The following is a 15,530-nucleotide window of genomic DNA, read 5'->3' as shown; positions in this document are numbered from 1 at the left end:
GGTGATAGAAATGTCCATAATCAGGCATAACTCTAAAATCAAACCATTTTCATTCACCCTGAATAATAGGAATAAAATTTTAGAACCTGCAAAAAAATTTAAATTGTCAAAGTTTTCCTGTGTCTGATTTTCAAATGAGAAGCTCTTCACACACAGCAAAAAATATTTCAACCTATGGAAAGGTTTGATTTCAGCATCTACTACATTTCATGTATTTATATATCAAAGCCAAATTAAAGTCAAAGCCATGCATTTTCAAAATTTCATTCAGAAAACTTTAGAAACACAGCACTTGCTTACAAAATGCTTTGATTTATCTCTACTGACTTTTTTCCCAAAGAAAAAAATCTAATTAAAAAAAACCAAAAGGTTTAATGTCTGACCCTTTTCCTGGTGATAATGTGAGATCTGAATAAATATAGTGCTGAGTACTGTTGGAAAAGAAAAGCAGAAAGAGAATTCAGAGATTGCCTGCACCTGTATAGATACTGGCCATGGGCCTGTAGGAATATAAAAAAATTTAAAGCCTGTAAGTCATGCCTGAGCTAACCTTGACTGGCCAATGACCTCATTGACCACAGTACAACTAAGTATCTGGCATGATAAAGAGGAACAAAGATATCACTGGGTCATATTTTCTTGAGCTGCAAAACTGAGATCTTGATGTGTTTCCATTCAAGTCTGTAAATACCTTCTGCAAAAGCAAAGGTGCTGAACGTGGAAAATAAACATTAGCATTGATTAATTATCTTTATGCACACAAGCCAAGTCTTACGCTCCCTCTGAAACTAAAATAAAAACCTTGGAGCTGATGCAAGCAGTACTGCAAGGTACTTGAGGAACCTGAATATTCATGAGTCTGGACTGACAGGGAGCAAATTCTTTGGAGCTCATCCCTTTGAGATAAGAGCAAAAGTGCTCCTGCAAGAGCTAGTCATGCAACCCAGCCCTGAAGTCTGACACTGTGCTGCCTGAACGCTAACTAAGCAAAGCCAGAAGCTGAGTTTGCTTTGACTCCCTCCCCTTTATAAATCCTTCAGAAATACACAACCAGTTGCCGCTCTGCAGCTCCCGCTCTGCTCAAAGTAAGATAGTCACTGCTGTTACTATTAGCAGTTATCTCTTTTTTCCTCATGTGGCAGGTTGAAATTGTGATGTCCTTGCTGGGCATGTTTTGCCCTCCGCTGTTTGAAACCATCGCTGCACTAGAAAATTACCATCCCCGCATTGGGCTGAAATGGCAGCTGGGGCGGATCTTCGCACTCTTCCTGGGGAACCTCTACACGTTTTTGTTGGCCTTGATGGATGATGTCAATGAAAAAGTAAGAGTAGAGCCAAAAAGCCAGAGTCAAATAGCATTTCCCAGAGTTGAGGGTGAACACAGCCTATCCCCACAGCCAGCAGGGCAACCAGCCCCTTTGCAGCGGGTGCTTGCTCTGTCCCCAGTGCGCTTGAGCAGTGCCCCAGGGAGACTCACCAAGCAGATTCTCTGGCTTCTCGCTACAGCCCTGAAAAGAGCATAGTTATTGTCTTCCTATAACCACAGCATGTTAGGCTAATTCTATTTTTTTCTCCATCTGACACTGTTTGCAATTTCTATTACTGCAGACCCTGAGGATACAGTTTATAATCCTCTTCCCCTGCCTCCCCTCTTTAACATTATCCTGGTAGCGTGTTGTGGGCAGATAACTGCAGGAAAGGATAAACGTCTAACTTATCCACAGAAAAAAAATTACTCTGTTTTAAACTGAGAAGAATTAGAGGAATCTAGGTGCTTTGCTCTGCCCTGAAAAATTATGAATAATGCGAAGGAGGAGGACTGGGTGGAGGCCACATCTGCATACAGGAGTCTTGAAGGAGGTCTGACTCCTCCATGTACAGGGAACACGTTGCTTGCTCCCAAAAACTCACAGGGTCCTGACCCGCTTTCAGCTGCTGCTCCCCTGCTCCTGGCAAAAGAGGATTTTCTGTGCTATTGCCTGCACTGTAACTCTGTTGTGGACAAATGTTTATACAAGGGGTGGTAACTTGTAAGGAGGAGGGAGGAACTCAGTGCCTTGGATTTCTTCATACACCTCTATGTTTTCTATTTTCTGATGGTTTTGTCGGGGGGGTGGGGGGGGTCTCCTCATTGCAGCTGGCAGAAGAGGATGTGGTAAAAAACATCACGCACTGGACACTGCTTGGTCACCACAACTCGTCTGCAGGGAATGCCAGCACTGTCACCCCACCTCCCCTTGACCCTGCAGATGTGCCCAGGGGACCCTGCTGGGAGACAACTGTTGGCATCGTAAGAAATTCATTATGTAGCAAGTCTCTGTGTTGGTTTGGCATGGTCCATTTTTGTTTTCCTCACTGATGTCTTCAACATTTCCAGGCCTGAAATTTCCCTCACTCTCATACAGCATCACCAAGGCAATACAAGCCCTTTGCCATGTTTCTCAAGCCATGGTGGTGAAGTCCTCAGCTGGAAGCAGCCAGGGCATGCACAGCTCTGAGGCAGTGGCTGTGAAGGGCACGAAAGGCCAGGCAGTCTGCAGCCACGCCTGCACCATGCTCTTGTTCAGATCACAGCTGTGCCTTTGAAGCAAACCTCTCTTCTCCATTCAATGTTGCACTTGTTCCAGAGAGGCTTAGGTGCAGGCATGAGGGCATGCCTCAAAGGAACTCCTGGCATGTCCCAATCTATAATGCAGCATGAGGCCATGGGATGGAAGCAGAATTAGGCAAAAGCAACTCCCTTGAAAAGCAGGCAGGATGGCCTTCAGGCCCCCAGTTTCACCACACAAATCCTCTCTGAAACATTTACATTGCACTAAGAATATCTGCAGCCAGACTATATACAACTTAAAAACTAAAAGCAGATGTTTACTGGCTGACAGAGATAGTTAGGGCTTGCCAAACTACAAGGCTATGCATTACTATGCACACTCAAGGCATCTTCAAAAGCCAGGTGGTTCTCAGTCATGTGGGGAAAAAAACAGCCACTGTCACCTCTCAGAAGGAGCTGATCCTTGGTGCAGCTGAGCTGCCATACAACAGACCTTTGGTTTTTATCCCTCATACTTTAAAAACCTTTCTCGTAAGGTGACAAGGTTCTTGTAACCTTTCCTTTTGAATCTTTGAGCCACTGGTTATTTCCACCCTCTGAGTCTTCCTTCTGCCTGCAATTTTTTCTTCCTTGTCTCTGCACATGTTCTTTCTCTACACTTACACACAGCTCCTGTTTACAACTGAACTATTTTCTTAGGAATCCACATAAAAGTTACGGAGCTGAGCCGTACCAGAGCTACGCAGAACCGGAACAACTGAGGGCATTCATATATTTTATACCAGCACTGCTGCAGCATTAGCATTCTGCTCCCACTTTCTGTGCTGCCACAGCATGCAGTACAGTCAATAATGCCAGCAGCAGCAGCTATCAGGTCTAACAGCTATAACAGAGCTCGTAGCTCCCAAGCACAGAGGTAATGCTTAGGCACTGCACAGTGCTTGAAAACAGGCAGGGAGTTCGATCATGGCATGCTTTTGTGAAGATTACTGTCATATAAAGACAAATGGCTTAATAAAAAATACAGTCCTGAATGTGCTACTGAAATTATAGGAGTTAAATGGGGTTTTCTCCTTCTTTTTAATGCAGGAGTTTGTGAGGCTCACTGTGTCTGATATCCTGGTGACCTACATAACCATTTTGGTGGGAGATTTCATCCGAGCTTGCTTTGTCAGATTTGTGAATTACTGTTGGTGCTGGGACCTAGAGGCTGGATTTGTAAGTATCTTGTAACCAAGTCAGTACCTTATAGCCAAGAAGATAAAAGCAATTTAGGGCCATTTGGTCAAACTACAAATGAATTTGTGTTGAATGATTCCAGTGGCGGTCTGTTCTTGCTGGATAATTGGTATCCATAGTCTGTGCATCACTTTTCTGGGTCAATCAGCTCCATCCCAGTAAGAGATCTACAAAAATGCAGTTCTCCTCCCCATCTCGGAACTTTAAAACATGAAGCTGATTTTAAAAAGAAATAATCCCGTGTTCATTCAGTTGGTATAACCGCAAAACCTTGGGCCCTTCTATATCCCTTTTCAAAGCCCCAGACCTTTCAGTTCATTGCCCACCCTGGAGGCAGGAACCTGCTTTTCTCACCACAGTGTCTTCTGATTGCTCCTGGAAGCTGGAACTTCTTCTGCTGCAGTGGAACAAGGAGCATTTCCTTCCCCTCTCATGTGTGTGTAACACACAGCAGCACTGGACTCTTCCATATTCATAAAGGTTACATTACCAAAGCAGTCAGCACTGGAGCTTCACAAAACACAAAATAAAACAATGCAGGAGTGGAGGGAAGTCCATTGATTCACTTGAAAGGAAATAAAACCAAATGGATTCAGCCAGAGATGAAAACACCTTACAAGATTACGAGCACCTCAGCGCAGCCCCTGCCTTGGGAGGGTTCACAGGAGTGGTTTGGAGAAGAGCAAAGAGGAGGGCTTTTGTCAAGGAAGAGCAGGTGGAACACAACAGACATTTTGCTGCTTGTGGAGCTCTTTGTGTTTCTTCTGAGGGAGACACTGGACCTTCCCCAGGGTGGCTAGGGAGGTCCAAGCACCATGAAATTGCTTCAATTGCTTGTGTAAAGATGGTTTGCTGACAGCCATCTAACCCAGCCTAACCAGGGACATCAGTACAATTTTATATATATCTGCATTTTTCAAATGCAGATAGCGAATAAGCTTCTTGTTTAACCCAGCCTTCTCAAATAGGAATGCTCAAGGCAGAGGACAGCAGACACTGAAAGTTGTCTTTATTTTCATCTGAAAAAGAAGCCAATAGTAACTTCTAGCTAAAGATTTAAAGTAGAAATGTACCAGAATCAAAAGAACAAACAGTGTTTGCACCCATCCCTTCCCAAAGCAGTGCACAGTCAGCTAAGCAAGACTCTGACTAGGCTCCCCTTGAGTTTTCAACATAAAGCACAAACATCTTAGACTTCAACTTTATGAATTGCTGACAATATTAAGTAAATGCAAACGGTATGAAAAACAGACATACCACATAGGGTATTCCAAAGATATAGGAGCGTCACTTACCATTTCTTAGAATTCAGTTTTCTGCATTGCAGTTAAAAAAAAAAAGTAGGGTTTTTTTCAAGAAAACATAACATGAAAATCTTTACACTAAGTTTTGTCTGCCAAAAATCACCTGAGTTCTGTGCACACAAAATTAGATGTCTATAGAAGAAATAGCTTCATCACAGACAAATCTAACAAAATAAGAATTTATAAATCAACAAATACTGCCAGTAGATGAGATCAGATCAGACTGTTCTGGACCTGCCACCATTAGTATCCACATCAGATAGCTAAAATACAGCTTTATATGGAGCAATAGATCAGCTAGCACAGAGTAAAATGTCACCTAATATCCATCAGGTCATATATTCCCTCATATTTCTCCCCCTTTGCCCTGTGTTTCTGTTCTTCAGCAGCTTGGACCCAGGGACACGGACATAATCCAGCACAGCATTTGTCTTCCAGCTCATAATTATCACTGCTTCAAGATTCAATATTTTGCCAGGGTAGAACTGCAAGTCCCTAGCCAGGCACCAGCTGGAGTTTAAACGTAATCCCGTGCCATGCTCACAGCTGGTGTCATATTAGGGAGAGAGAAACACAGAGCAGCTCTAAGCACCTCCATACATCTTTCCAGTTTTCAGGAAGCCAAGAGAGAAGCAGCAGCTCCAGTTCTGCATTCCCCACACTGCTGCTGGTCATTCAAGCAGTGTGCATGCAGCAGGAACCCTCCCAGGAATCCCTGCTTGCCAGCTCTAAATAAGCATCATGCACCCAGCAGAAAACAACAGCAGGTACCTCTAGCAACAACACACTTTTCTTTCTTTCCCATCCAGCCGTCCTATGCAGAGTTTGACATTAGCGGCAACGTTTTGGGTTTGGTTTTCAACCAGGGAATGATTTGGTAAGATATTTCCTTTTTTTAAAAATTTTTTCACATTATTTGGAAAAGCTCTTAGTGGAGTTAGAAAGCTTCCAAGACAGTTAGATAAACCTCTGGGTTCTGTCTTTCCTGACTGGTTTGCTTTCTGTGCTTAACTATAAAAGTGGGTCTCTCTCTCTCCTGGTTATATTCACCTCACATTTTCCAAGCCATCTCCAAGAAATTTTTGTCACAACCTGAAAAACTTTCTTTGCAATCCGTGAGATGTCTGAGGCCTTGCTGGTCCTCAGTGAGGGGGGCCATACCATGGGTGCAGGTGGCTTCTCCTGCGGGAGCTGAGGGGTAGCACCTAGCAGCCTGCTCATACTTGGTTTGTGACCAAACTTGTCACCACACAAACACCTCCTTTTGTGTTCTTGAAAAGAGCAAACCTTCCAAGTCTGTCAAAAAACAGTGCCTGTCCTCTTTTCCTTTTCAGGATGGGATCCTTCTATGCGCCAGGGCTCGTGGGTATAAACGTGCTGCGCTTATTAACCTCCATGTATTTTCAGTGCTGGGCTGTTATGAGTAGCAATGTCCCTCATGCAAGAGTCTTCAAAGCATCCAAGTCTAACAATTTTTACATGGGATTGCTGCTGCTGATCCTCTTCCTCAGCCTCCTGCCTGTGGCTTACACCATCATGTCCCTGCCTCCCTCCTTTGACTGTGGACCTTTCAGGTACTAACAAGACACCAAAAAGGATATTTTTTGTTCTCTGGTACACGAGAACAAAATTTTCATTTTGTTTTGAGAACAAAATTTTCGTATTTTCATGAAGTTAGAAGGACTGGACCCCAGCAGAGATGGTAAAGTGTTTAAATCCTTAGCAATGTGAGGCAAAGGGTCACGTCCAGCTATGGGGTGTAAACAGTCAGCTGGCAGCACTGGACCTGCTCCTGTCTGCTGCTCTCCTCTGCTACTTGATTCCCAGTGCTTTCCCAACACACACTGAAGAAAGCACCAGAGAACAGCAGGGGTGGGACAGCAAAGTGCATCCACCAGTAAAAAAAAGCCAAAAAAACTTAACTGAAGGATCCTAAAGGCTCTTTGGAACATTGAGGAAACAAAATTAATCCAAAGGATGTATTTTACATGTTGACTTTAGCTGGCAAATAGCAGGAAATGCATAGGGGTGAGCCTATAAAATTGCTGGGTTTTGTTTTTGGTTGGGTTTTTTTGTTAGTTTGTTTTTGTTTTGGGGTGTGTGTTTGTTTTTTTGGTTTTTGGGGGGGTTGTTGTTTGTTTTTTTGTTGTTGATATTTTTTGGGGTGGTTTCTTTTCCTTGGTGTTTGGGGTATTTTTTTTTATGTAGCGGGGCTTTTTTTCTCTTTTAATTAGGACAGAATCAGCACTGCACAAAGCATTCAGTGGACTGGATTAAGATGCCAATAAAGTCTAATTTGATTGAATAACGCCATTTCCTGGGCCTGCTGAATCTGACTCAGCAAGGAGCCAGCTTGGAACAAATTGTTCTTGTAGATGCACTGTTTTGGGTTATCTGCTTGCTGACGGAGAATGACATCAGAAAGCTAAAAGACTCGGGGGAAAGGCAAGAGACCAAAATACCCTCAGCTCTATAACAAGGACAGGTGTCAACGAGTAATGTCAGAAGATCTGACAAGTAACTTGTTGCACGCACACTATCATTTGGAGATGACTAATCTGCAATGTGAAAGAGTTATTTCAATTCCCAATCAACCCTTCAAAAGCCACTCAGCCTGATTCAGACCCTTGGCAGCTCAACTGAAAGCTCAGCTCTCCTGAGCTCCTGGCAGTTGATGAGGTTGGGATACTGTTTATCTAAGTTTTTTTATTGACTCTCATCATCAAGACAGAGTCCAACACCCTCCTGACCAGAATCCTGCAAGCTCCCAGGAGACACCAAGCCTAAATGAAAGGAATAGCACTGACAGGGTTGAATTCCCAGACCCAGAGATGCTAGGGAGAGAAGAAGGTCAATTACATAATCCAGCCCTTTACAGATTTGTTCTTCTTTCATACAGAATACTCTCATCTGCTTTATCAATCCCATTTGAAATTGCTCTTTCACTGAGTCTCCTATTAAGCAATAATCACAGCTTGCTATTTTTGTCATTACTTAGCAGCTCTTCAAGCTGGCTCATTATTTCAGAAAGCTGGAATTTGCATATGGAAAGTCATCTCTACCATGAAAAGGCCATACGTAACAAGTTATTCATCAGAAAAATGTAGTTACTGCAGCCTGTAGGGTTTTATCTATTTCAGAGGGGTAAATAGTCAGGACTTACAAAGGAGTCAAGTATGGAAATAAACATATTGACTCCAGGAGCAAGTTGGCCTAGCAAAGATTATTTGTATAATCAATGAGGGGTGAGAGGGAGAGAATGGATGAACCAATAGATAAAATAAAGTTAAACTTGAAACTAAAAAAAAATTAAAGTTTTAAACTCCCTGGTGGCCAGCAGCAAGCTGATGTTCATTGAAAGAGAGGTGAAACATGCTGCTTAGCACCATGAGACTAGGAGGAATTGTGTCCCTCCAGAAGATATCTACACTCCTTAACTGGGCGTTTGTCTTTCCAGTGGAAAGAAAAGGATGTATGATGTCATTCAAGAGACCATCGAGCTTGATTTTCCACTGTTTGTTGCCAAGATCTTCAGCTATGTGGCAAATCCAGGGCTGATCATACCTGCAATTCTGCTCATGGTGTAAGTTTTCCTTGCAGTATTACATGCCTGGCTTGGGGGAGAAGGTTGGGAAAAAAACACTCTGGGATATTAGTCGGGTCTAAATACAGCTTCTGCTGAGAAAACAGCATGGATTAGAGCAGACACATGCTCCCTACTCCCCTTACCTTTGCCTAACCCAATTTCCCAAAGTTTAATTACCTGACCCAATTAAACACAACTTTGTGGATGAAATACATTGCTGACTGAGGCCTTGTAGATATCAAAGCTGTCACAGCTTCCATATGAAAAATTTTCTGTAGCCAGCAGGAAATAAATGGACAGTCTCAGCCTGGTGCCTTTTGGAGAAGCAATTTCTGTCACAGCTGGTGGTATTTAGAGCACAGCCAAGACAGGGCATTCAAAAATTACTTGTTCCAAAAATATGAAGAGTTGTGAGCTTTGTTTGGGTTTGGGGTTTTTTCATTTTCCAAATAATACATCTGGTATTTGTTTTAGTGCCGTTCTATCATTTCAGCTTTGAAATCAGACTTAAATCCCAGCACCTTCAGCAGTACTACAATTAGTTCTCCGTTTCTTTTTGGTTTTTTTTTTTTCTTTTTTAAAGATACTTTTGGCATTGTTCTTTAGGTTTTCCAAATCTATCAAAATGAGTAGAAGGTGCTTGATTAGTCTGAGGTGCAAATTCTTGCACTTCGGACTAATCAATGGGAGATGGGGAGAGATCTGGGCAGCCTGTTACACACAGAGCTTCCTGTTCGGACTCTTTCTGGAGTATCCACATGCACTGGAGATGAGCCTCTGGGCTGATCCTGTACAGCTGCCCTTGGGCACTGTGGTGCTTCATCCTGCCATAGCTACACCAAAGGTAATGCCAATAAATTATATCAAATACCAGTTCCATACAAAGCTGCTTGTACAAACAACCTGAGGAAAATCCTAATTAAACTGAAAATGACATGTCACTCCTCTGCTTGCTCATTTTAACCTAAAAAGGGTGATCAGGTACTGTAACTTGTGCAGGCAGATCCTACACCTGTATGAACCAGATCAGGTCTGTGCAGTAGACAAGAAGTCTCACACCACATTCCTAGCATGGCCAAGCATATTATAGAATTATAAACTCTGCTCCTGTGGGCTTCACAGCAGCACTGGCAGAAGCCATTGCAAACACAAAATAAAGACTGCAAAACACCCCAAGTGGGGCACCTTTATGAAAGAGCTGCAGGCCAAGTTTGTGAGGCTTTGATACAACCCTCAAAAAAGCTGATGGGAGAGAGTAATGCCTTTAAAAATGTTTTTTTTTTTTCCCAGTGACAATCTCCTGCCCTTTCCTCCACTGACAGCTGGGAAAAGTAACAGCACAAATTCATTTTATTTGTTGAAGAGACACCTTTTATCACACCTTTCCAGTGTTGGCTATTCTCACTCTACTGACTTATCATCAGTTCCATCACTCAAAAAAAAAAAAATACACTGCCTGTATATATTAAATACTTGTGATTTCCAGCTGTTCAGCTCCCAAGAGAGTCACAGCTCTAAAGAAGTGGCTTCCCCCATGGTGCCTGGACCTGTCAGACATACAGCCCCTGAGCAGTAGCTCTCACATGCCCTGAGAGCATTGGGTGTCTTGCAGAGGCACTGCTTGCTATCTACATACTCACCTTGCCTGTGAAAATCCCAGACAAAATCACAACAACCAAGCAAGGTTGTTTCTTAAGGCTTTTGGCCCTTTTCTCTTCTCCTTTTTCAGCCAAGTGCCCAGTTTCCTGCCTTGTCTCTGAAAATCTTCAACTTCTGCTGTGGTGCTGAGAGGCAGACAGGGTTAAGCTGGAGTTAGTCCTTATGATGAACCCATCCAGTTTTCCAAGAGGTTGAAACCAGGGAAATGCAAAAGCCTCATTTAGTCCTGATGAGCAGAGAGCCAGAAGCTCTCAAAGCAGCAGGCAAAGCAACCTACAATCCAGCCTAACTAAAAATAGCCTCTACAAAAAGCAACAGGTGGATCGTAAATGGATGGTCTGTTGATTTTGATTGCAGACTCTCAAAAAATGTGTTTTCCACTTTTGTGGACTGAATTAAGTAATTTTCTCTAGCCATGACAACCCCTTCTCTTTTATCCAGGTGCAATCCAAAATGCATCTTCTATTTATTTTGGTTCTTAGCTCCTGGTTCCAAACAATGATGGGGTCCAGCGAGTGGCATGGGCGTCAAGCTTACTGTCCTGCTTTTAACCACCCAAGGACAAGGGAAATAGGAAATACAGAGAAAAAAGAATGACAGATATTGTGCCCATGGGCACATAATCTAATTCCACTCAGGATGAGAGTAGGATTTCAAGCTGTGGCCTGCAGAGCTTCCTGGCAGAAGACAGGAGCATTTCACTGTATCAAGAAGGGGGAAAAGCTAAAATTCCTATGCAGGCTAGAAATGGACAGTGACCCACACTCTCCCCAGAACTGGGGAAGCAATACATCAGAGAAGAGGGGTGCCAGGGTGTCATGGTTTAAACCCACATGGAAATTAGGCACTACCCAGCTACATTCACAGCCTCTTCTCTCACCCCAATCCTGGTGGAATGAGGAGGACAATCAAAGAAAAACTTTTAGGTGGAGATAAGAACAGTTTAATAATCAAAATCAAAGTGAAATATAGTAAAAATAGCAAATTATAAATAATAATAAAAAGGGAAAAACAACTGTCATACAATGCAGTTGCTCACTACCCATTGGCTGATGCGAGACTCCCTTCCCAAAACCAGATTGGCCCCTGTTAAAGGTAACTCCCTGTTTATACACCAGGCATGACAGTCTATGCTGTGGAATATCCCTTTGGTGCGTTCAGATCACCTGTCCCACCTATGCCCCCTCCCAGTTTCCTCCTCACTGGCAGAGCTTGAGACAAAAACAAAGGTCCTTGCTCAACCTAGGATAAACAAGAATCAGCAAAACAAAAACAGCAGTGTGAAAACAACACCATTCTTATTCACAGCCCTGATTACAAGATAGTGTTTTTTAAACAGTGAGCTTGATAACATCGAAGAAATAAAACTATCACACCTTTACAGAAGAACAAAAAACAAAAACAATTTCCAAGAGGATTTGCAGGACAGAGAGCCCAGATCACCAAGACTGAGTTTTGGGTTAATGCTAGGCAAAAGGAAACAAATGTATTTCCTCTAGACAGACCCCTGTAAAAACCTCAGGAAAGGCAATCCTAAGCACCACTTCCTGATCTTCCACCTGGAAACCCACATGCCAGCACATGGTGCCTTGCTGGGCCAGGGTCAGGCACTCAGTTGATGAAATCCTATAGCAGTGAACCAAACAGCTGGTACTTCGGTACTTTTCCTGGGAATGGCTTGGAGTCACTGAGCAGATGATGGTTATAATTTAGAGAAATAAAGGCACTCCACAAAAGCAGGAGGAGACATTTTTTACTACGGCAATATTACTGGCTGGTGAGTGTCAGAGGTGGTGAGACAGACACAGACTCCTGGACATGTTTTAAAGCACAGCCTCCCTGTGTGCCAGAGGCTGGCAGCCAGCATGCCTTCTTCCCATCCCCATTTGCTTTTCAGCTCCCCCCAGCTTGGCTCAGTTTTCTGCTGGCTTTGGTGTGCCCTTTTTGGAGAAGACAGGATCGAAACAAAAGCCCACGGCTCTGCTCCAACCTGGCTTCTGCTTGCCCTCAGTTTCTGTCTCTGCTCTCTCTCAAGGGCCCTGTCCAGGGATACAGGATGCAGCTGGTCCTGGAAAAGGGGGAAGGAGGACTGTTCTTCGAGCACTGCTTTTCAGGAGAGGCATCAAGGCCCTGTTCTACCACTATTTCCCTGGTTTCCCAGTTTTTACTAAGGTCCCTGTGTTACCTGGTGGCAGTTCCATCTCAAGGCTGGTGCCTGGTTTCCCCAAGGTTGGTGCAAAGGACGTGGAGAGAGTCCAAGGCCAGCCAAGGTGGAAGCAAAAGGGCAGGCTGGACACTGTTCTTCAGTTTGAGCACAACTGAGCCCTGGATAGGCTTAGCCTGTCTCAGCTAACTATGCCACAGGAAGCCCAAATTTTTCCTAAACCCTTCTAAAAGCTTCTAAAAGAAGTTTGGAGGCAGCTGGTGGGAAAATTAGGTATTAGAAGGTAAGCAAAAAACTAAATGTTCCCTCCTTGTGAAACTTTCTCTTTCCCCTCATCCCATCACTACATGTTTTCTTTTCTAGCCTCACCATCTATTATCTGAATGCTGTGTCTAAAGCGTATCAGCGCGCCAATGCAGAGCTGAAGAAGAAAATGCAAATGGTAGGTATTGATCTGTCAAAGCCACCTTTGAAATACCATGCACTTCAATTTTGATGCATAGTGTATGTTTTTAAATCACTCTGCACTTTGGTGACACAATAAGATGACATATTTTATGCTTGTTCTGTCCCCTCTGATGGTATTTAATGTCTAGCTGTGCAGAGTGGTCACATCTCATAATAGCCTATATTTCGTACATCAGAACTCCAGCTTTCTCATGAACTGTGCTTTTCAGCTACAGAAGTTAGTTACCTCAAAGTTCAGATCATGTTTTTGTGTCTGAGATTTCCTGGGAACAATGATAAGTCCATGAAAACCACAGCCATTTTACTGGCATAGGACAGGATCCAAGTCAAGGAAGAAGTGCCACATAAAGAAAAACATCACATCAAGTGGAGATCGGTGCAACATTAAAAGTGAGGGTGTGAGCACTGAGAAATGGGACTTCATAAATTACATTCAAATGCTCAAATTCAGAATTCATCACTTGGCCTAATGGAAGTGTCTTGGTGCAAAGGGCATCCTCGAGTAGTGCAAGAGTTGAACATGTGCTACAGCATGTTCAGATTTTGGGACACTCTATTTCATGGTGCACAGCCTGGCTGAGATCAGGGCTAAAGGAAGGGACTCAACACTATCCAAAAGTACAGATTCCCTCTACCATCCAGAAGAAAATCTTTTGCAGCCCTAAATGTATGCAAGTAAAGCCAAAGACAGCCCTACAGCCCATGCCTGTGCTGCCATACCCTCTTTCTCTTCCTCTGGATAAAGCCTGACAGCCTCTCTCACTAGAGGTTCACATTTAAAAGTAACCAATACAGCAGAGAGGGCAGATTGGTAGCTGCAGCAACTCCAGCCATATTATCAGCAAGTGCTTTGCCCTAACAGGAGCAGAGCCACTGTTCTCCAGTCCTGCCTGGGAAATACTTTCTTTCCTGGAAACAATTGATCACCAGACCAGGATTCAGCATCTTGGCAAAGAGATTCATTCATACCAACAAACACCTAGTCAGACAACCACAACACCAGTCCACCATTTCCCAGATTACATCTGCAGTTTTTAACTAAACCAAACGTTTTTTTTGATGCAGCAACGCGAAGAGGAGAAAAACAAGAGAAACAACAAAGCCAGTACCAACCCTATGCTGCAGGATCTGGAGGATTTACTTACACCGAGTATGAAGACTGAAAGTCCCCCCAAACCAGCAGAAGGTAAAAATTATACAATCTGCCCACAACACTTCTGAAAAGGCTCATTCAGACAACAAAGTGACTGGTAGCATTGAGAAACTGGAGGGATACACCTTAGCAAGGGATTGGATGGCTATAATTAGCACAGATTTTGTCCTGTTGCAGAATTCCACCTGCCAATGGACACCGAGGAAGGGCACATTTTTAGACTGGATTATGTCTCACACATGCTTGTCACAGTGGGAATTGTAATCCAAAATTGTTGTTCATGATTCACATCCCAGCTATTAACCATGCTGCTCATGAAACCAGCTATTTATTCTGGGAAAACTGTTTAAACTCAGTGCTGTTTCAGGGTTGATGAGTTGAGCAGACCTTTTCTTCCTGAGCTGAGGTTTTCATTGGAAAATTAAGCATGAATGAGGCAGAAACTTTTCACAGGATTGCATTGAGTCTTAGGGTAAATAAATGCATGCTCTCAGCTCTGCTGTGGGGGGTCCATGGCTGGGCAGAAAGAAACAGGAGGAGGCATTAGCACCATGATCAGGTATTTTTAAAAGAAAATGGATCCTCCAGGCTCAAACTCAACCAGCCACTTCCTGGCTTCCAGAGCCTCTGGCTCTCATTTCTGAAAATCACTTGAAAGATTTTGACTTTTTCCTGGTACAGGTGAGAAAAGCAGACTAGTGCCACCATAACCCCTTTGAATTTGATGGGCTGAAGCAAACTGGAAGGTTCAGAGCAACCCAATACAGATCTTCTCCAAAGCAGGCTCAAGGCATTCATTTAAATGGAAATAGCACTGGCAGTGTTTTGAGTGCACTGAAAAGAAAGACTAAAATCAGGAATTACCCATGACCCCCCATGCCTAGAGGTGTATCAGCATGGCTGGTAGGATTCTCATGTCTTATAAATGCATCAGTAAGAACCTGAAAAGAGAGGCTGGGCAGCAGAGATGTACTGGCTGTTGAGTTGTGGGGGGGAACATTTTTATTCCTGTTTTTTTCACTCAAATGCTCAAACACAAGTCCCTAGACACTCTAGTTCTTGCACAGAGAAGAAACAGCAGCCACTGGGGAGAGGACAGGACGCAGTGTTTGCTCCCAAGAAAATAACATCCATAATCTTTGCTCTAGACAAGAAAACAGAGTCTCTGAATGGAAGCAGCCCTGTCAGGAAGCCTGGCAGAGGAGAAGTCCTGGCTGGCAGCCCCATGGCCGGTGGGAGAGGAGCAGCCTTCATCCCGCCACCGCAAGTGTTTGTCACACAGCCACGGACACTGGGCGTCCGGGCACCCTACCCTGGCCAGCCCAGGCCATGGGGACACCCTCTGGGACCAGTCCCTGGAAGAGGGAGAGGACAGCCATGCTACCCACCATGGGCTGCTCGGTAAC

General features: G+C 43.7%; 1 protein-coding gene across 1 annotated transcript in view; it reads left to right on the top strand.

The window, feature by feature from the left end:
- TMC2 (transmembrane channel like 2) overlaps nucleotides 1–15,530 on the top strand; it is a 30,566-nt gene extending 15,036 nt beyond the window's left edge. The window contains exons 12-20 of the mRNA XM_015617627.2: nucleotides 1,143–1,322; nucleotides 2,138–2,290; nucleotides 3,641–3,769; nucleotides 5,904–5,971; nucleotides 6,429–6,668; nucleotides 8,552–8,677; nucleotides 12,867–12,945; nucleotides 14,037–14,157; nucleotides 15,273–15,530. Of these exons, the coding sequence (XP_015473113.1) occupies nucleotides 1,143–1,322; nucleotides 2,138–2,290; nucleotides 3,641–3,769; nucleotides 5,904–5,971; nucleotides 6,429–6,668; nucleotides 8,552–8,677; nucleotides 12,867–12,945; nucleotides 14,037–14,157; nucleotides 15,273–15,529 (1,353 nt within the window). The 3' untranslated portion in view covers nucleotide 15,530. The remainder of the gene's footprint in view (nucleotides 1–1,142; nucleotides 1,323–2,137; nucleotides 2,291–3,640; nucleotides 3,770–5,903; nucleotides 5,972–6,428; nucleotides 6,669–8,551; nucleotides 8,678–12,866; nucleotides 12,946–14,036; nucleotides 14,158–15,272) is intronic.

The sequence above is a fragment of the Parus major genome, chromosome 2 (genome assembly GCF_001522545.3).
Source record: "Parus major isolate Abel chromosome 2, Parus_major1.1, whole genome shotgun sequence".
Lineage (NCBI taxonomy): Eukaryota > Metazoa > Chordata > Aves > Passeriformes > Paridae > Parus > Parus major.
Note: the sequence above shows the minus strand (reverse complement) of the source record. Positions and strands in the feature narration are given on the sequence as shown.